This window comes from Pseudomyrmex gracilis, unplaced genomic scaffold (genome assembly GCF_002006095.1).
Source record: "Pseudomyrmex gracilis isolate BER0280 unplaced genomic scaffold, ASM200609v1 scaffold_191, whole genome shotgun sequence".
In the NCBI taxonomy this organism is placed as follows: Eukaryota; Metazoa; Arthropoda; class Insecta; order Hymenoptera; family Formicidae; genus Pseudomyrmex; species Pseudomyrmex gracilis.
In genome coordinates, this window is record NW_018020775.1 from 245,341 (window position 1) to 265,508 (window position 20,168).

Sequence of the window (20,168 nt, forward strand, 5' to 3'; positions counted from 1 at the left end):
TACATGAATGTAGAAATGTTCAGTAGCGGCTTAAAAGCAATTCTAAAGAATGAAATACTTCTTATGTGTAAAGCGGTTTTGCGCTTTTCTCGACGTATCTCGAAAACTATTAGAGATATCAACAAATGTTTTATACAAAAGTTTAATGGCAAAAACACTTTTATTTATTTATACATACATTAATAAAATTATTAAAAAAAAATTGTTTTATGAATTTGTGACAAATTTGTTAAAAAATTATCGTTCAAAAAGTCTATTAATATTAATAAATAAAAGATTTTTTCTATAAAATTGTTGTATAAAACATTTTGCAATATCCAATAATATTCGAGATTGAAATTGAGAAAAGTGAAAAGCCGCTTTACATATAAGAGGTGATTTTACTCCTTAAAAGCGTTTTTAGGCCACAACGGAAAATGTCAATATTCATCTATTAATCCTTTACATATGTGCAAAATTTCGTCAAAATCAGAATTTTCGGATTCGCGAGGTTCTCTTGTTATATACTTATTGTTAAAAAAACATTACAACACAGAAAATGTCTTTTACATGGTTTTATAAATTGTGCGACAACACATCAAGCATGTTATGCATGCCAGATCGCAAATCACAGAACTGTGCAACAACTAATCTCAAGCAAAGAAAGTTTATAGCAATACATCACATTAAAATGCGTGCGGTTTTTTTTTGATCGTTTTCGAATCGACGTTTAACTGATAATTAATACAAAGATAGAACGAAAATAGAACAACCGGTTTTAAATCATGTTAGATTGTTACGAAATTTATAGTTTTGTAGTGTTTAGGTGATACTAACTAGGTATCTGTAAAAGAAGATCAAAAACTGGAAAACATAATTTATGCGTTTTTAGTTCAGAAAATATAAGCAGGGAGGTGAAGAACAATTTATATTGGATACAGAGTCAAGAACGCTTCCTTGTTCACCGAAGGATCAAGTCTTCAGAAGGATACGCTTGTTCACGAAACGCGATTGGAAAACAGTAGAGAGAGAAAGGGCACCTTGGAAATTATAAAAGAACGATCAACCGGCAAGAGTGGGGCAGTCGCTTCCAAGTGTACGCCTGGAGTACCACGATTTGAGGTAAGCATGTTCGCATAATCAAATAGATCCGCTTATAGGATAGTGTGCTGGACGGCTCTGTGTTGCTTCGATTTTGTGCGATTTAAAAGACAGACAAATTAAGTAAGCGTCAAAATCACATACTTAATATTACTTTAATTTGTATTCATTTATTTATTTTACTGATGATGAGACCAACCAAAGAGTTCCAAAATAATGTTATCATTAAAAAAGATAAAAAACCAAGTTAATCTACTATAAAGTATCAAAAAGTATCAATCAATGAAAGACTGCTAATTATATATATATATATATATATATATATATATATATATTATCAGATCACTTTACGATTATATTAATTTTTTTATTTATTTATGATAGCTAAACGTTCAACATATCATTATGCAAAAGAAAAATATATTTTTATGCAACTATATATTCTATATTTGATTTTTTTAACTTCTTTTTTTAACATAAAAACTGTAGTTAACACGCTTAAATAATGTACAAGAGATAGTTATCTTATGTAGTTATTTTTAAAATATGTATATTTATTAAAAACGTTATTATAATGCTACTAGAGTAGCGATTGAACAGTACGCGCTAAATTTGCAGAAAAAAATTTACTATAATATATTCTCATTTATGATAGTTTGAAAAAACTAAAATAACAAAATCGTTGAAGATTGTGATTTTGAGTATTGAAAGAACTAATTAAAAAAAAAATAATAATTATTGAAAAGAGTGATAGTATCTTAAAAAATCTCTAAACAGTAAATCTTTATCTTACACATTATTTTGGACAGTTGGAAATTGTAATGAAAAAAGTGTCATAGTCATATGAATGGATGTCATAGTACAATATATTACTACTGTCAGTGACGTTTTTAACTTTAGATTGTCCGATCACGTTCGGAATAATTTGTCGATCAACGTCGTGCGAATTTTAAAACCAATCCGCGAAACATCAATAACGTCCTTGAATGTAAAGGCCGACATTGTGTATAAAAGGGAATACGAGTTGTAAATTGTGTTGTCCGTCGTACAAAATCTCGTTTTCAAGGAACTTTGCGGAGAAAGATGTCGGAGAAAGGAATTTACAGAAACTTAAGCTGCGACTTTTGTCGAAATTGATCACGTCCTTGAATGTAAAGGTCGACATGGTAAAAGAAAATACGAGTTGTAATTATGTTGCTGTTGTACAAATTCTCGTTTTTAACGAAATCTGTAGTGTCGGATTTAAAGGAATTTATAGGCTGCGACTCTTACTGAAATTGATTACTGGTTAGTGCATTAAAAACTGTACTGGTATTACACGTCAAAATATTTGTTATTTTAAATTATTAAAATCACCGAACAGTGAACAGCTTTTATTGATCAAAATAAGTTGTTTTGATTATATCGGTAATGAATTTCTCTGAGAGTTTTTGCGCGGACACTTATATCGTTACAAATTATTATCTCGCGAAATCGACCGCAAACCAGTGAAGTTAAATAGTCGAAAGCGCGTGACATAATCGTTATACTATATTAAGGGGTCTTTTGCGGGCGTAATATAACGGTTGCATGATCACGGTACACTAATAACGAGACGAGCATAATGTTAAGTCACACAGACGAGAGTGTAAAAAAATGAAAGGATAGACTGAAGATATGACGTAATCGACATAATATATTCCCGGATAAAAAGCTCTCGCGAGCTGCGCGCAATCGACAACGCTGAAGAGATGAAAGCTCGCAACTATACTATAAGATAAGTGGCACTTTCTACACGGAAGAAGACGGCTCCCTTAATCAGCTTCGTGCGTTGATTGTGTGCACAGATCATGATTGAGTTTACTAACGTAAGAACGCGAAAGTGATATAGAATAACATTTGATGTAAATAGTCGATGATCCGACGATCATTATCCTCCGTCTATTCCGCCGACATCTCTACCGAGCCGAAACACGTACACACAAGTTGCGCTCTTAATATATAACGTGATTACTCGCAAAACTTTCAGTTATTAGATCACTTCTTGCAGTGATATAATTTGAATTTTACGGATATTGCGCGCACGCTTAGATATATTTTACATTGGTAAGTTTTAAGAGTCCAGTTCAGCGCGATAGACGAAAGGCGCGCGATAGTGATATTATACAACCGATTACTTCGTTCTGGAATGCGGAGGTTCGCAGATGAAGAGATAAATAAGAGCAAGAAACGCGTGGAAACACATAAAAGTAATAAAATTATTTAATAAGGCAGTAAAACTAGAAGAAAAAATGAATATATTTAACAGACACTTATTCATCGTGGACTCTCTCGAGGAGGCGGCGTTCTAATTTCTTCAACATGTTTCATGTTTTTTTTTTCTCACTTTCCTAATCGCTTCACATTGCGAAGCGAAGAAAAATAAGATACTATTATTACAATGGCACCTGAAAACGTTAACGCAACTACATAACAGTCGTAGCGAAGAACGCAACGAGATGATAATGACACTTCTCTCGGGAACAAACGGTTTGTTTCGGCGAACAAAGAGATAGGTGAACAACCGCATATAAATTGCATAATCGGAGAAAGCGATTGCAAAACAGAACCTGTACGTACAAGCGTTCTGACGCACGTGGTGCGCGATGAAACAGTCGGCCAGCCGCACACTAATCGTTATGTCATACACCAACGAAAGGTCCATTCGATCGGTTGATGGACGACACGTAATCGGTCTACTCCTTTCTAAAAAAGAGAAGAAGACAAGCGTACATTTCTTTCTCAGAACTCTTTTGTTCCCTTCAGTAGCCGTCGCGTCTTTAAACAAGAAGTGGGTCAGTCGGTCACTAGATGATATCATCTGAGAACTTCGGAAGAAAGTGAAAACCTGACCTCTCACGCTTGCATAATAGTGTTATTATTTGAAATAACAATGAAACGCACAAACCCAATCAGTGTACTATCTCAGAATTTTGCTTCGCTGATAGAATCATCTTTATCTTCGCTATTGCAAAAATAATTTTCTCACATCTTTATATCTATATATATTTTATCTTCAAAAAAATTATAATTATTGTAAAAACTAATTATTATATACGCGAAGAACTGTGTTGGTAAAAATTTAATTTTCAAAGTTATGATCTTAATCGGCTTTTTAAATAATACGTCTCACTACGGCGGTGTTTTCTAAATTCTTTGTAAGTTGAAGTAGATTATTACCCGCACAACACCTTACATTGCAAATACATATTAGATAATGCCTATTGCATTTACATTGCTTTTCATTTTGTATCAATTATAATGTAATAAATACATAATTAACGCAATAGGTTTGAAATATCTAAGTTAAATAACTACGTACCTATGTAATACATAGCAGGTATATTACGCATATTACGTAAATAAATGTATGATTATATCAAACACATAGTTAATATTTCTTTAACAAAAAAAGAACTCAGCGCTTAACACGCACTTTGCGATTATTGCTTGTCATTAATACATACTTTCACATTTGCAATAGATTTACAAATTAATTACAAATAACAAACGCTTAGCTCGCGCGCTGAGTTCTACTGAAAGCATCCGATGTCATAAAATTAACGTAACGATTAACTAAGCACCACTTATCTTCAAAACATCAGACAGTTTTTGACCGGCTCAGTGGTCTCGCAGTTTAAAAAGAGTGTGTGAATGATATTGGAAAGAAAGAAGTGTGTGTTCACAAAAAATAATATATAATTGTTGAACAATATACTATCATGTGTCAGCACTTGTTGGAGTTTTTTATTTTATTTAGTTTTGGAAACAAATAAAATATAAAGTTCAACAATTAGTAATAAACTGAGAATCATCTCGGGCTCTAAGTCTTTAAACTAATCAATGAATATAATTGGTCTTGAAGAGCCGTTCAGCCGAGGAGTTTTTTTCGCAATATTTTAAATTAAACTAGTAGGCAAGTAGAAGGGGTTATTCTGAGTCGAAAAGTCCTTTACCATTTTGCGAGATTCGCAATAATTCACGAATTCTTAATAAATAAAGATCCGCGAATGAGCGTGCAGCCACGTGCAAAATGACAGCTCGGGGCTATCATTTTTTTGCGCGCTCGTACGTCGTAGTAACGGAATGGGAGGAACTAATAAACAGCACATAACATGTATAAAAAATCAATAACTAACTAATGTGACGCGAAAATATGGACTTTGTGTTTTTTTAATTGAAATGATAAAGTCTAATGTCAAGATAAGTTAAAAATGAGTTTTTTAATACTTTTGTAATTACTTATTCACTTATTACTGTATTAATAATTATTTACTTTTTTTTTATTTTAAGGTTTACATAAAAAGAAATATTTAATTATTACAAGAAATTAAATTTTTTTTCTATTCTTTATAGGATTTTTTAAATACATAAATAAATAAATAAATGAATAATCGTTATAGACATCTTTCTTTAATCACGTAAATTTTTATTTAGTCACATAATTAATATCAAAATGTCGATATAATGATTATTATGTTATTTATGTATTTAGATTATTTATAAAAAGAATTTCATAGAAAAAATTAGAAGTTACTTACTATTTACCAACAAAGTGATTGAAGCTCCGTGAAACAATAAAACCGAAATAAAACCGAATAAACAGGTCGATGCAAACAAACATACAAAATGCTAGTGTGTTTAATTCTTTATTGAAACCATAAACTTACAACACACGAATCTTCAGTGTATGAACAGATACATGTAATGACAAATTGTTATAATTCTTTTGTCATTACATGTATCTGTTTCTACACTGATAAAGATTCGTTTATTGTAAGTTTATGACTTCAATAAAAAATTAAACACATTAACATTTTGTATGCATCGGCCTGTTTATTCGGTTTTATTGTTTCACCAGCTTCAATCACTTTGTTGGTAAATAGTAAGTAACTTCTAATTTTTTCTATGAAATTCTTTTTCCCACACAGAACAAAAACTCCATTAGACGTCTACTAGACGTCGACAGCTCCGTGCGACATCTAATAGATGTCTAATAGATGTCTAGATGGATGGATGTCTGTGTGGGTTATAAATAACCTAAATACATAAATAACATAATAATCATTATATCGACATTTTGATATTACAATTATGTGAGTAAATAAAAATTTACGTGATTAAAGAAAGATGTCTATGACGATTATTCATTTATTTATACTTATTTATGTATTTAAAAAATCCTATAAAGAATAGAAAAAAAATTTAATTTCTTGTAATAATTAAATATTTCTTTTTATGTAAACCTTAAAATAAAAAAAAAGTAAATAATTATTAATACAGTAATAAGTGAATAAGTAATTACAACCCGGTAAAAAATTTTTCATGTATAAAATTGTACGGACATATTCGGTATATAAATTTGCATAATTAGATATAATAATTTTAATTTGTGTATAAGTATATATGATTATATATCAAAACTTTTTTTAAAATATAGTAAAAATATAGTTTTATATAATTTTTTGTATCTAACATGATACTAATAGAGTTATTTTGTAATTTGATATGGAATATCTCTGAAGCCATTCTCTTAAAAAAGAAATTCTCCGTGTATAAAATTGTATGGAAATATTCGGCATATAAATTTGCATAATTAGATATAATTATTTTAATTTTTGTATAAGTATATATAAAAAATTTTTTACCGGGAAAAGTATTAAAAAACTCATTTTTAACTTATCTTGACATTAGACTTTATCATTTCAATTAAAAAATTACAATTTTCCATATTTTCGCGTCACATTAGTTAGTTATTGATTTTTTATGTATATTATATGCTGTTTATTAGTTCCTCCCATTCCGTTACTACAATGTACGAGCGCGCGAAAAAATGACAGCTCCGAGCTGTCAATTTGCACGTAGCTGCACGTTCATTCGCGGATCTTTATTTATTAAGAATTCGTGAATTATTGCGAATCTCGCAAAATGGTAAAGGACTTTTCGACTCAGAATAACCCCTTCTACTTGCCTACGAGCGGTGATACGAACTTGCTGGGACACCCTGTATATATATATGGATATATGACACAGTACATTTTATTTGCAATATTGTAGATACGTATCAAATATATAATTTACGTATGTAACACGTCGAATATACATATTGTTATATAATGTATCTGCTATGTAAGTTACATACTATAGCGCGGACATTTATTGATATTAAACGTATATCAGGTACATAACTTATACGTATTATTACGTATTTGCTATATAGCAACACTTTACATTTTATGTATCTGCTAAATATCTGAAATATAAAATGCTGTGCAGATACACGTTTTTTGAACGCAACCAAGATGGGCGCAATTGAATGGGCAGTCGATGAGAATGACTATGAGTGCACTCTCTCAGAGGATACTCAGAAGATCGCAAAGGCTGAACTTAGAGAGGACAAGAACACCAGAGATCAAGCTCTCGAGCAGATGCGTAATTGGATCAAGATGAATCCGCGTATTGAAAATTGCCGTCTTGGTAAGATTGTAATATCAAATAATAATCAACGTAAAAATAATTTTGTAAAACTCTAATCAAAATATGCCTTATAGAGACCATTTTGCTTTTAACGATCCTAGCGACGATCCTGCTACTGCAAACAATTTGTATATTAAACGTTCACTCTTAATCATCTTTTTAATCAGATGCACAATTCTTACTCAAATTTCTGCGATGCAAAAAGTTCAATGTGCCGATGGCCCAAGAAGCCACAGAAAGATACCTGCTGCTTCGTCAAGTGTATTCTCCGGCATTCAATAATTTGGACATTACAGAACCGAATATGAGAGAATTACTGTCATTGGGGCAAGTAATTTCGAAGTTAATTAAAATTATTATTAGTAAAAAGAGTTGTCTGTGATCTTTACGTTTATTTTAGATATCTCTTTGCTGCTCCTGGCCGCGATGCGAAAGGCCGTCGCGTAATAATCGCTAGACCAGGTACATTTTCGTTTACATACGAATGCTTCGCGTATACAAAAAGCTGTTGAGTGTTATGTAAAGTAATAATATACATAAAAAAATACTTTAATGTATAAAGAAAATGTATAAAGAGAATATCGTTTGAAGATACAAAAGTACTATTCATTTGAAGAATTTCAAAAGTTGATTTATTAGTTTTCTGTCAGTTCGTGTTTTTCAACATAAAAACATTTTTCATTGAGTTTGTATCATTAACATGTAATATATAATCTCGGCGTGTTTTTTTTCTTTTCATCGCGCTTATATCATACAAAACACTTGTTGAATAAGATTTCCACTTAAGGTGTGTTCGATCCGCACAAGTACACGAACGTGGACATGTGCAAGATTCACGCCATCACTTATGAGGCGCTGATGGAAGACGAGGAAAGTCAAGTGCGCGGTTTTGTGCATTTTGCCGACGGCGCAGGTGTTAGTTTTCCTCATTTGACACTCTTCACTCCTAAAGAAGCTGTGCGTATCGTAAAAAATGGCGAGGTATGTTAAATAAAGTTATTTAAGTTCTCTCTCGGATGAAGTTAAATTGGCAAATAGCAAACAAATATGAAAAAAAAAAATGGATCTAATCTAATAATTTTTTCCCGACAAAACAGCGCACTGTTCCGATGAGACACAAAGAAGTCCACGCAATCAATGCGCATCCTTCTTTGAAGTTTGCTTTGGATTTTGGTATGTCTTTGATCTCTGAAAAGATCAAAAGTCGTATAAAAATTTACACGAGTCTCGAAGACGCAATCAACAACAAGATGGACGTAAGCATGTTGCCCAAAGAATACGGCGGTACTATCCCTATGAAAGAAATGATTGGTATAAATAACATTATTTACGTATCTTGTATTATGGATATTACACTAAATTCTTTTCTAATGATCTATTGTTTGCTCAGATTTATGGCGAAAAGAACTGTTGGAAATAAAACCAAAATTATTAAATAACGATAAAATGAAGGTCCGTCTCGAATTATATTCAGAAAAAGCACGAGAAGGCGCGGTATCGGCTTTGAAGCAAGGATTTGGCTGTTCTAGCGTGGGATCCAACGATTCCATGATGTGTGGCATAACTGGTTCTTTTAGAAAGCTAGAAGTTGATTAACATTAAGTTGTTTTTTTAAGTACTCCCTGTTAAGTGTATGTATTCTGATATTTGATGCTTTCACGGTGTGTTGTATTAACATTCGAAGATGTTTTTCGGGTTTGAACCGCGTTAGTGTCATTTTTATACCAACGTTTGAGTACTCAAGCAGTATCAGGACTGCTCTTGAAACCCTGATGAAGTGAGCTGAAATGTTCACGAAACGTTGATATAAAAATGACACTAACGCAGTTCAAACCCGAAAAACATCTTTGAATGCATGTATTCTATTTAAAAATAAGATTGCACAAAGCCTTACTACATATAGTTTGACAGCACGCACACATACTTATTGTTAGATTGATTTTAAAAAGATAGAGTAATTTTAGTTTTATATCACATAGACGAAATATATGTATCTTAATTATGTAGAAACTTGAATAGATATATAAAATATTGTACATAATAGTGTTGTTGCCCAACACGATTAATGAAAAAAAAATACTTGCTTTTATTATTTATTGTCTGTCTGAGAAATTGCAACAACAAGTATTCGCAGAAAATTTAAGAATTTTCATGAGGTCAACCATTTGCCAATTATATCGCGAATCTTCATTCTGGCTTTTTTTAAGTCAGGAATGTCTGTGGCAGCATCGCTATAAAGATCGCAACAATGAGAAGATCCTAAAACAGAATACTATTATATTTTTCTCACGTTACACAAGATATGTGTATAAAATTATATTGTTTTCACCTTTGATGAGAATAGCAGGAGAGAAAGCATTTAGATCATCGAGCACCGACAATGCATGCCACGGATCGATATCGCCGTTTGTGAAAATAACGTTTGTTAAATCCGGCAATCGTCCTCCGTACATAATATTAGTTCTTCTAACTCGTGAATTCAATATTGTTTCATCATAGCTAAAATTACAGAAATAAGAGTAAAATATCGTTTTTAGAAATCTGTTGCAATTCGTAAGCAAGATTCGTTTCTCTGATGTTCTTTTACAAAATTATTAATAATGTTATAGATTGTACCGAATGTAAATTCGACCTTGTAGCCTGATCTTGTCCACAAATGGACTCCCACCCGTGGACAAGATCAGGCTACAAGGTTGAATTTATATTCGGTGGAATCCATTTTAAGGCCTGTACTAATTCATTTTTATAGATTGTATGGAAATAAATGAATTGATATGTTCTCATGCAATATAAAATCGTGATTTTTAGCTGCTATGTGTTAAACAATTTTCGTTTTTATTATTTTATTATTTTATTTTTTTTTTAGATTATGTTTAATATGTAATTGTCTTTTTTAATTTTATTCTTATGATTATATTATTATTGTATATTGTTTCTAATTATTATCCGCGATAATGATTTATCAATTGTTATTAAAAAGAGTTACGCCCGTAAAATAAATAAATAAATAAATTTAATGTGATTATATTTGAAGGTTTTTTTATTAAAAAAAATTAGTTTTAAATTATTAGAAACGAGTAAAAAAAATTATGTATATTATGAAATTGTTTTGTAAATACTTACTGATCACCATAAAGGTCGATACACAAGGTGATAAAATAATTTAAAGGAAACAACGTTCCAAAAATCGAGTTGTTCGAGCTTGATGTTTGATAATAACCGTATTCTGCGCAAGTCTGATAAGTCCACTGCCTCACTGCAAAAAAATTACACGAGTATCTTGTTACATGACACGTATCTCTTCATACAGAGCAAACACTCTATTAGAAAGTTATTAGATATCGCACGGAGCTGTTGACGTCTAATGGAACATCTAATGGAGTTTTTGTTCTGTATGGGTCTATATCAATATGTTTAACAATGTATTCTATTATCTAATCAAAATATATATAACTCACTGATAGTCTCAGCTGCTGGCGAATCCCACAAAACATTTCGATATTTTTTTACAAAATTATTGTAATTTACATCAAGACATTTCGGCACATCTTTCGTGAAAAAAAGTGCAAGTCTCTGCAAAGGACTACCTAAATGATCCGCTGTCATGACCAAGCACAACCGTTCGATTGTCGTTTGATTAGTTTCGACTGTATTATATTGAACGTTTTCAGCAAATAGCTGGAATTAAGATAAAATCGAAAATATGCAATATATAAAAAAGCACTGCCAATGTACGTACCTCTGCTAACGTATTTAAAAAGAGACCAAGATCGCTGAAAGAGTTTACATCGGGCACATGGCACAAACTAAAATCGAAGTCTTCATTTATGTTTTGTTTATTTTATAATATATTAATAATTATTTGTTTTTGTGACTTCTAACTCTTTCACAGTTAATCTTACTTGAAAATTGACTTAATGTCGTTAGAACCATTCTTCGTGCGCAGCAACTCTTCCACTGAATCGAATGCAGTTTTTACATCTTCGACGCATTTTGCGCTGGTTCTACCAAGTGATTTCGCCACCACCTCGTAGTATTCTAAAAACCACAATTCTTATAACAACATTCTTAAAAAATATTTACTATGTTTAAAATAATTTACCGTAAAAATCGCCCTTTGCATAAATCGGCGCGCTGCTTGCTAAAGCGCCCTAATAAAAATGAATTTTTTTTTATGTTTTACATATTTTTTTCAATGTCACACATGTACGTTCACACGAAAATAACGGAATTGATACTTGAATAAGATGAGGATATTTGAGTCGTGCCCACGCTGCCATATTTCCAGCGTAAGAACCACCAAACACTATCACAGGACTTTTTTCTAACTTTTTCTCCTTCTTCTTGGTTTCGATAAAATAAGCGAGATCAGCAAGAGCTTGATCAACGTTCAAGTATCGCAAATTTTCCGTGCTCGTGTCACTGAGATTGTTTCGTGTTATAATAATTCGAGAAGGCAAGTTTATATTCTTATAGAACAATAGAAAAACTGAATATTAATGACTGAATATTTATTTACCTTGTTGGTCTGCTTTTTCCGTAAAATCGATGTTCCGTGTAATACATCAAGGCACCGTGTTTCAACGCCAATTCGTACATCAATCCTCCTTGCAAAAACCCGTCCGATATTTCCCATTCTCCGCCGATCATTATAAAGATAGGGCTATTTGTCTTCAGAAATATGGGATTTTCCCGATAACGCTATCGAGCAAATAAATCGACAAATGTTCATTTAAAACATAATTGTAACATTTTGTGAAAAAATGATTGTGTGACAAATATTTACCATATACCAGGTACGATTATCGCGATGATTAAAATGGTCTACGGGTTGAGTGATCCAACCTTCGATTATGGTCGCATTCTTTGCCAATGGCTCTGGTTCCCTCAAACCTCGAAAAGTAAATCCGTGAAGACCCACTCCGTTCACGATCGATTGGAGTGAACACAAAAGTAGCAACACATTCAACAACATTTCGGTTTGGTTTTAACTTAGAAAATGAAGAAACCTATTTATTTTCCAACTCGTTAAATAGACTTTACACAACTGATTCGTACTCTACCATTTTCTTGAATAATGGCTAATAATAATAGCGCAGATAAGATATGATCAATAATCGATAATGTTTGAGTGGCATTTACTGTATTATTTTACTAAGATACTTTAATGAAATAATCGTGTTTAAAAATATCTGATACGGAACGTCCGAGATTGAAATGTATCGCTTGATAATAACGGATGAGAAAATTATTATCGCACGGAAAAAGTAACGATTAATTAAAAACACAGAAACAGAACGTTGAGAAATAATTCTAATATCGGTGTTCGTGATTTGTTTTTGTACGTAAAGGTTTTAATATTAAAGGTTTAAATATTAGAGCAAAAATAAGAAATAATTTATAGCAGTAAGTTTGATTTATATTTTCATTTATATTTTCATTATAAATGTCATTGTCTCTGTAGTTTTAATCACGCAAATAAAACTAAACAACAGAAATTTGTTATAAAGATATTGCATATAATTGAAGTTAAATAGTTAATAAAAAAAAAAGTATCTTCAATAGTAAGTAACATTGTTTTGTTATTCTTAATGCCTTCGCTTGGTAAGTTTATGGTTATTTTTCGAGCTAGTGTTTTTTTTACGTTTTTTAGAAGAAGGATTATCAGATATATTGTCATCTTCAATCTCGTCGTTACAAGTTTTTTTGTGGCTCGATCGATGATGTTTCTCGGATGATATCGTGCTCCTCGCACTTGATCTTTCGCTGTGGCCATTTTTCTTTTTATCACGAGAAGATTTATGTGATCGTTTTCTTTCTGTGGAACGGCAACGTTTCTTCTCTGAATTTTTCGAACAACGATCCAGTTCAATTTCAGGCGACTGAGACCATCTCCAATTGCGATCGTCTTCGCCATTTGGTTCAATAGATTCCCAATCGGATTTATTTCTGACAGTTAAATACAAACATTAACATAAAATATTAAAACTATAAGAATTTGCATGATGTATAACATAGAATAAAGCAAATAAATAACTTACTTATGATCGCTTCTCTTGCTACTCGATTCTTGAAGAGTTTTTTGTACCCAACGCGGCGGACTCTTAATGTTATATTTATTATACGGATTTCGAAAGGTATGAAGAAAATTGCAGCCTCTGTTACCTTTTGGACAGTTGTGCATGCCACAAATAGCGCTTCTCCAAGATGGCATATTCACAAATTCACAGTGAAGTTTTTTACCCGCATACCAACGCCCTTTAAGATTTCGCCAAGCTCTAGCCGCTTCTCTTTCCGTATTATATTCGATATATAAATTGCCGCGTAAGTGAACTTCAATGTTGCAACAACACTTGAACGTCGCGATCTTGCCAAATGTTTCCAATTCCTTCACAACATCGTCAAAGAATTCACGGAAGTGGCGTCGCCTTTCCGAGCTTTCAAATTCGAGGGCTACATCGGTATCATATTCAGCAGAATTCTTTTCTAATGAAAAATGTGAGTAAAATCCGGGTATCAGTATCTTCTTGCTAAGTAAAACTCTACGATGATTTTTGGAACATGCGTCACCATATCTGAAAAAAAAATTTAGAATTTACATAATAAATACAAATTATTAATATAATATAGTACTTTTATTTCTACTAACTTGCAAACACCAGTTTTTGTGAAAAATAGGCAAAGCTCTTTATTAGGTTTACTATCGAGAAGTTCTCTTAAGATTTCAGGTGTTTTTATTCCATTATCAATATAGTCATTAATTTCCTTGCGCGCTTGTTCCTGTTTTTTAAGTTGCTCCTCGCGTTGCCGGTTTTTCTCTTCTAGTAGCTTTCGAAGTTCTTCTTGCTTTGCTTCGCGTTCTTCAAAAAGTTTTCTTTGTTCTTCAAGTTTTTCTTGCTCTTTTTTTGCTTTCTGTTCTTGAAGAATGCGCCATTCCTTCTGTGCTTTTATCTGTATATGTAATACATAATACATTGTTATTCGCGATATATTTAGATTAGATATCGCTAAATTAAATTATCAGTTAAACTAAATATTATACACAAAAATTTATAAAAAAGTAAAAACATATATTGCAAAAGATATATCCTCTATTTTACCTCTTCTTCTAACCAGAGTCTCTCTCGTTCCGCGTGTTCCTCACGTTCTCGTGCTTCTCTTTCCGCTTGCTGCTTTTCATGTTCTATGCGCCAGTTCAAATATTCCGCGTTGCTCTCCAATCTTGTCCTAACCTGTTCTTCGTTCACGTCACGTTCTTGCGCAGCCGCTCGTCGTAATCGGCTGCGACGCATCTTCTTCGCGATTTTACGCCATTCCTTATGACTGAGCTTTGTTGTGCAATGGTCTTCGATCCTCACACACATTCTCAGAAGTATTAACAAAGTACGTCAAAATAAATAGGCAATGACCGTCTGTCAGAATTCACATCGAGCATTTATCTGACGCTGTCTGACGCATCAATCGGTTTTAGATATTGACGAGAATAGGATTGTTTGTTCGTTTCAGTGCACAATATTTTATACTAAATCCTGTGAAATATAATCACTAAAATATTGTTCTTTTCTTGTTAATCGTACGATAGCTCTTTTACTCTGCAATATTCATTGCTGCAACATGTATAAAGTTTGCTACTTTCTGTTTGTATATGCAGATTGTCAGCTGATCGGCATGCGCGTACACACATACAATGCGTTCTGAAATTTACTGCTAATGCTGGTAATCTATAGCACATGTGACGTGAAGTATAGATTTTTAGTATTAGTAGCAGTAAATATCGGAACGTAGCCGTAAAAAATCGGTGTGTTAAAGTTCTATCGGGATTTAAACACCAAACTTTAAAATACAGCGGAACGTGTATTTTTTCTTAAATATACAGCTGCGTCACCAATTGACTACTACATATCTGCCATTGTAGTTTAGGTTCAGGTTTACAAACTTTTAATTAGTAAAAATTAAATGTTTCATCAAGTCATTGATGGTTACCGAGCACTCTAATCTTTTGTGTTGCATCGCTATGCTATCAATTTTTTATTTCAGTCTTTTTATATATATATCACTCGTTATAGGAAATAATAATTTTGTAAAGGATGAATCTTTAAAAACTCCTTGCGAAGTACGTCCTGTTTTTGTTCAGAATCATTGACAAGATGAGTGACACTTCGAACAGATCTGGAATAATAATTGTGGGAGCGGACAAAGGTATTCAGATCGATGTGTATGTACGTGTATGTATTGCAGAAACGATTGCTCTACCGACTTAATCCCAGTCAGCATCACGATTAATTTTTTCTAACTTTATACAGTACTGCTACTAGCAAGACAGTACATTAATTTTGTTTCAATGTTTTCCATTTCGCTTTTAAACAAATTATAAATATTTTAAAGAGATAATACTTCAAAGCCTCTTCCATATATACATACAGTATTACTGGAGCTGTTAACATAATGTTTGCTTCAATTTTATATAAGAATAAAGTAAGAAAATATTTGACAGATCACTAAACTTACTCATCAGAATGCCATAGATCCATGCCTTGTACATCTGTGACAGATGTAAATATTTGATTTGAAATATTTGCAGATATGATGTCATTGGACCATAAATAATTGTAGACAACAACTTGCTGATCTATTCCTACGCTACATAACTGATTGTCACTTTTAAATTTTAGACCTATAGAGACATCGTATTTTTATATAAATCTTATATTGCCTCAAATTGTGTATGTATTCACATATACCTGCATATATTCACATTTACCTGTGATCTGAGCAGAATGTACAATTGCTGTACTCCACTTGGATAATAGTACAATTGATATCGTTTTGTGATTGTTCGTATCAATTTGGAAACAGACAAGACTGAGAAGATTATCGTCGCCACCAGTAGCTAAAAGATATTTATTTTTATTTAAATATTGTAGATCAAAAGAATTGATTCCTGACTGATGCAGACTATGTTCTGCAAAAGGAGCATCACTGAAATCTATAATATCCTTGGAATTTGTATCTTCATATATTTTCGTAACTATATTGGTATAATCGAAGAAACGTAACAATCCATCAGTACTCATTGTTAACACAATTACTTTGCCCTTATGTGATAACACGTGTATTTTCAAAATGCAACGATTTATATATTTGGTGGATACTTTTAAATACGTGTTGTTAGTTTTCATATTGTACACGAATAGTCTATAACACAAAAAATCAGAATTATATTTTGTAAGTCTGTTAATCTGATATTTGATAAGTTAAACTGTTAAATTACCTTAGATATCCGTCTGCACAAGCTACAAATATTAACACACAATTTAGATCCTCAGAAGGATAATACGTATAAATATCCATGTAACGTGTTTCTGGTTCTATAACATAAGGCTGTTTAGTTTCTTGCCAAAGTTTCCTGCGATATTGATCTTGTCCGTAGAGCATATGAGAGTTCATGTCGGAACATGATACATCAACACTTGGCGATATTTGTTGATTGTATTTAAAATTTATCTCCCAGACTTTTAGCTGTGCTCTTCCTCCAGCAGAAAAGACTAGATATTTGTTATTTAATTTGCCGAGCTTGTTGCTTAATTTAACAACACTTATACATTTTATGCCCGAAAGATGACCATCAAAAATTCCTAAAGTATGAAAGGTGTAGACGTTCTCGACATTTTCTTTAAAACTCTGAGATACACAACTAACACGAAGGGTGCAGTCTTCACCACCAGATATTAAAATATCGTGCGTATCAAGTCTTAAAATATATTGCAAGCAACATGTCTCTTTTACGTGAAAACCGTCCTAAAACAAAAACATTGTCTTAGAATTTTGCAGTTTACTTTTGTATTTATTTTTTAAATTTATTCTTTTAACAAAATACTTATATACCTGTAAAATAGGTAGTTTTAATGACTTCAAAGGATAATCAACTACGTAGACTTTCTTATTACGTATGTAAGCAAAACTTGCTGTCACTCAATATTGTACAGTCCCACGACCTATGACCGCCACCGCAAAGTACTCTTTTTAGAATTCTTTCATGCAACAAGTCATAAATTTTAAATTCTATCTGAAAGATAAGTTATCATTATAAGAAGTTTTTTTTTATCATCTCTGTTTTCTTTTTACATATTAATAAATATCTATATTTATACCTCTTTAAAACCAACTACAAGCACAGTTCCATCTAATTTTAACACGTTACTGATCCAATCCATTGGCATCTTTTTTTTATACAGTATAATAATCAAAAACCTCATATCTTCTTTACTTTGTTCATAAAATCTCAACATCCCGTCGCGTCCAGTTGTTATTATTTTCCTTCTAATACAGTGAAGGATTGTAACCTAACCTATCTTACCGTGAACTTTGTTAAGCGTTTGAATTGGTTTTTTTATCTCATTTGTGTTGTTCAACTCGAATATATAAACATTTCCAGTTCTGTCTCCACATACCAGTAACTCTTTGTAAATTATGGCAGCTGTTAACCAACATTCTCGGCTGGGAGGTAATATGCACTGTGCTTCCGTGTGAATTATACCTATATAATATTTTTATATTGACAATGTGTGCCTTCTTAAAGCATGTTGAAACTACTATTAATTTACTACTTGTATGCAATATATGTAATATACATACCATTGACAGTAAAATTAAATATTTTCAGAAAACCATTTGCTCCACATGTAATTAATGTATTACTTCTCAACCACTGTAAAGAAAAGATTTGAGATTCCATTACTTTTTCTTCAACGAGCTGTTGTAGATGCTTGGTATTTGTATTATTGACCTCTAAAAATATATTTTAATCGAATAATTTATCCTGAATGAAAGATAATAAAATCTATATTTATATATAAAATAGTTCTTATATTAATAACATCTCGATTTGATAAGAAATGTTTATACCTTTATATATTGCTACATGTCCTTCTTTAGATGCAAATGCAACAAAGGAGCGACATGGAGATACTTGCATGATACAATAATTGCAATAATTTTTCAAGTACAAAGAAATGGTCTCTTTTTTATTATAACATAATANTGTTCCTTTTTCATTGAAGATCAAAATTGTACCACTGTTCAAGAAGAATATGTATTTGGGAATATTATGCGTATTGTTATTATTAAACAAAGAAATTAGTTTTGGACTATCGTAATACGCAATGGGCCACACGTATACAGATCCATCAGCCCCACCAGTGAATATATTTTCATTATTTCCTGAGGTGTCAATACTCCATATAGGTGCACCATGATGAGCATAGACTTTATTGAGTAAATTACCTGACAATGACCATATGCACATAAGAGAATCCTATGAAAGAACACAAGAAAGATTTAATATATAAAACTCAAATGTAATTCTTTTACATGTTATCTAAGTCTTACTTCTCCTATCGTTATGATAATATTATTCTTTATTATAGCTCTCCATACTCTTGCTGAATGTAAAAACATTGTTTTTATTATTTTTGCTGTATGCCAGTTTATATAATTGTTTTTGGTACTCTCATTACTTGCTACTTTCCACAACCTGACAGTTCTATCATCTGATGTAGAACAAATGAGAGATAAATGTGGATCATAAATAACAGAGAAAATTACACNCTAAAATAAAGTAAAATACAAAGTAAAATTTCAATTTAATTGTTCTTTGCAGTGTAAGCACCAACCTTGTGTCCTGTCAGANGATGCAAAATTGGCATACTTTTACCAATGTCATAATCGTTGTTTATTTTCCATATTAAAATTTCTTGAAATACTGTTCCACTGAAAATGACTAAATCTTCTTGAGAAGTGCATAACACAGATCCACCATAGCTATGTAACAATTAAGATCAAATATATCATAATTCAAATATGTATTAAATATTTGTGAAAAAAAAAGATAATAGAGATAACAAAAGGATACAGGATACATTTTTCTGTACAGCATATGACTTGAGAAGATTGATCAAATATATTGTATATAACAATATAATTATGGGCAAACAGAATTGCTACTTGTATTTGTTCTTTGATCACTACCCATTCTATAGCAATTATCCAATCATTAAATTGATGATTACTTTGTTTTCTAAATCTGCAGCAATAAATTAATAAACAATATTGTCATAAATATTTTTTACAAGTATAAAACAATCTCTGCAATTTAAATATGTAATTATATAAAATACATACATTATTTTCTCTGTTTCTTTGACAATATCACAGATACATATAGATTTAGTACCAAACACAACTAATTTATTATTTGGTCCTACTACTATACCATGAATATTGTTTGGATATAAACAATCTAATTTACTTCTCAATTGATAAGACTCTGTGTCAAATACATAAAGCACAGGCCCCATACCTGCAATAACAAACTATTATATTAAAAAATTTAAACATTAACTATTTTAACATCAAAAATTCAACTTTGGAAAACAAAATGTCATATTACTCTTTCAAAACTTATTATTGTATTCTGTTATATTAACACTAACCTACCTACGAGGACAAAATTTTTTATGCATCGAATTGCGAGGACATTTGTACGTAACAATTTGGAAATCATATCTTCTATTGTCTTTGTACATGTAACAGTT

The 20,168-nt window shown here is 31.6% G+C and overlaps 4 protein-coding genes across 5 annotated transcripts; 1 reads left to right on the plus strand and 3 right to left on the minus strand.

The window, feature by feature from the left end:
* Positions 1-1,000: 1,000 nt before the first annotated feature.
* Positions 1,001-9,774, plus strand: LOC109858164 (alpha-tocopherol transfer protein-like). 2 transcript variants are annotated; one of them, XM_020435175.1, is made up of 7 exons: positions 1,001-1,101; positions 7,375-7,575; positions 7,743-7,902; positions 7,976-8,037; positions 8,363-8,556; positions 8,673-8,886; positions 8,966-9,774. In XM_020435175.1, exons 2-7 carry the CDS (start codon positions 7,401-7,403, stop codon positions 9,169-9,171), a joined length of 1,011 nt encoding a protein of 336 aa, XP_020290764.1. In that variant the 5' UTR covers positions 1,001-1,101; positions 7,375-7,400; the 3' UTR covers positions 9,172-9,774. The 2 variants fall into 2 exon arrangements, with proteins under 2 accessions (XP_020290764.1, XP_020290765.1); XM_020435176.1 differs by lacking the exon at positions 1,001-1,101 and adding an exon at positions 1,152-1,203.
* On the minus strand, positions 8,790-12,747 carry LOC109858163 (putative serine protease K12H4.7). Its single transcript, XM_020435174.1, has 11 exons — positions 12,362-12,747; positions 12,095-12,276; positions 11,814-11,997; positions 11,678-11,726; positions 11,478-11,613; positions 11,315-11,381; positions 11,034-11,253; positions 10,699-10,831; positions 9,905-10,074; positions 9,660-9,834; positions 8,790-8,868 (listed from the first exon to the last, which is right to left on the minus strand). Exons 1-10 carry the CDS (start codon positions 12,548-12,550, stop codon positions 9,725-9,727), a joined length of 1,440 nt encoding a protein of 479 aa, XP_020290763.1. The 5' UTR covers positions 12,551-12,747; the 3' UTR covers positions 8,790-8,868; positions 9,660-9,724.
* A 416-nt stretch (positions 12,748-13,163) lies between these two features.
* Positions 13,164-14,939, minus strand: LOC109858172 (U2 small nuclear ribonucleoprotein auxiliary factor 35 kDa subunit-related protein 1). Its single transcript, XM_020435196.1, has 4 exons — positions 14,676-14,939; positions 14,225-14,355; positions 13,617-14,150; positions 13,164-13,524 (listed from the first exon to the last, which is right to left on the minus strand). Exons 1-4 carry the CDS (start codon positions 14,937-14,939, stop codon positions 13,164-13,166), a joined length of 1,290 nt encoding a protein of 429 aa, XP_020290785.1.
* An 850-nt stretch (positions 14,940-15,789) lies between these two features.
* On the minus strand, positions 15,790-20,162 carry LOC109858162 (WD repeat-containing protein 6). Its single transcript, XM_020435173.1, is given in 14 exon segments — positions 15,790-16,009; positions 16,084-16,249; positions 16,337-16,770; positions 16,847-17,373; positions 17,461-17,548; positions 17,550-17,641; positions 17,727-18,112; positions 18,211-18,363; positions 18,481-18,889; positions 18,964-19,182; positions 19,248-19,395; positions 19,487-19,657; positions 19,756-19,933; positions 20,071-20,162. Coding segments are annotated over 14 exon segments (3,093 nt in total). The 5' UTR covers positions 20,138-20,162; the 3' UTR covers positions 15,790-15,954.
* Positions 20,163-20,168: the final 6 nt, after the last annotated feature.

What these genes read in the sequence shown, in the direction of transcription:
- LOC109858163 (XM_020435174.1), bottom strand. Translation starts at nt 12,550, where the DNA reads ATGTTGTTGAATGTGTTGCTACTTTTGTGTTCACTCCAATCGATCGTG. An exon ending in GACATTAAGTCAATTTTCAA is followed by an intron (nt 11,382 to 11,477) that starts GTAAGATTAACT and finishes CTTCGATTTTAG; the next exon opens with TTTGTGCCATGTGCCCGATG. An exon ending in TCCTGCTATTCTCATCAAAG is followed by an intron (nt 9,835 to 9,904) that starts GTGAAAACAATA and finishes ATTCTGTTTTAG; the next exon opens with GATCTTCTCATTGTTGCGAT.
- LOC109858172 (XM_020435196.1), bottom strand. Translation starts at nt 14,939, where the DNA reads ATGTGTGTGAGGATCGAAGACCATTGCACAACAAAGCTCAGTCATAAG. An exon ending in ACAAAAACTGGTGTTTGCAA is followed by an intron (nt 14,151 to 14,224) that starts GTTAGTAGAAAT and finishes TTTTTTTTTCAG; the next exon opens with ATATGGTGACGCATGTTCCA. An exon ending in AGCAAGAGAAGCGATCATAA is followed by an intron (nt 13,525 to 13,616) that starts GTAAGTTATTTA and finishes TTTAACTGTCAG; the next exon opens with AAATAAATCCGATTGGGAAT.
- LOC109858164 (XM_020435175.1), top strand. Translation starts at nt 7,401, where the DNA reads ATGGGCGCAATTGAATGGGCAGTCGATGAGAATGACTATGAGTGCACT. An exon ending in AGAGAATTACTGTCATTGGG is followed by an intron (nt 7,903 to 7,975) that starts GCAAGTAATTTC and finishes CGTTTATTTTAG; the next exon opens with ATATCTCTTTGCTGCTCCTG. An exon ending in CCCTATGAAAGAAATGATTG is followed by an intron (nt 8,887 to 8,965) that starts GTATAAATAACA and finishes TTGTTTGCTCAG; the next exon opens with ATTTATGGCGAAAAGAACTG.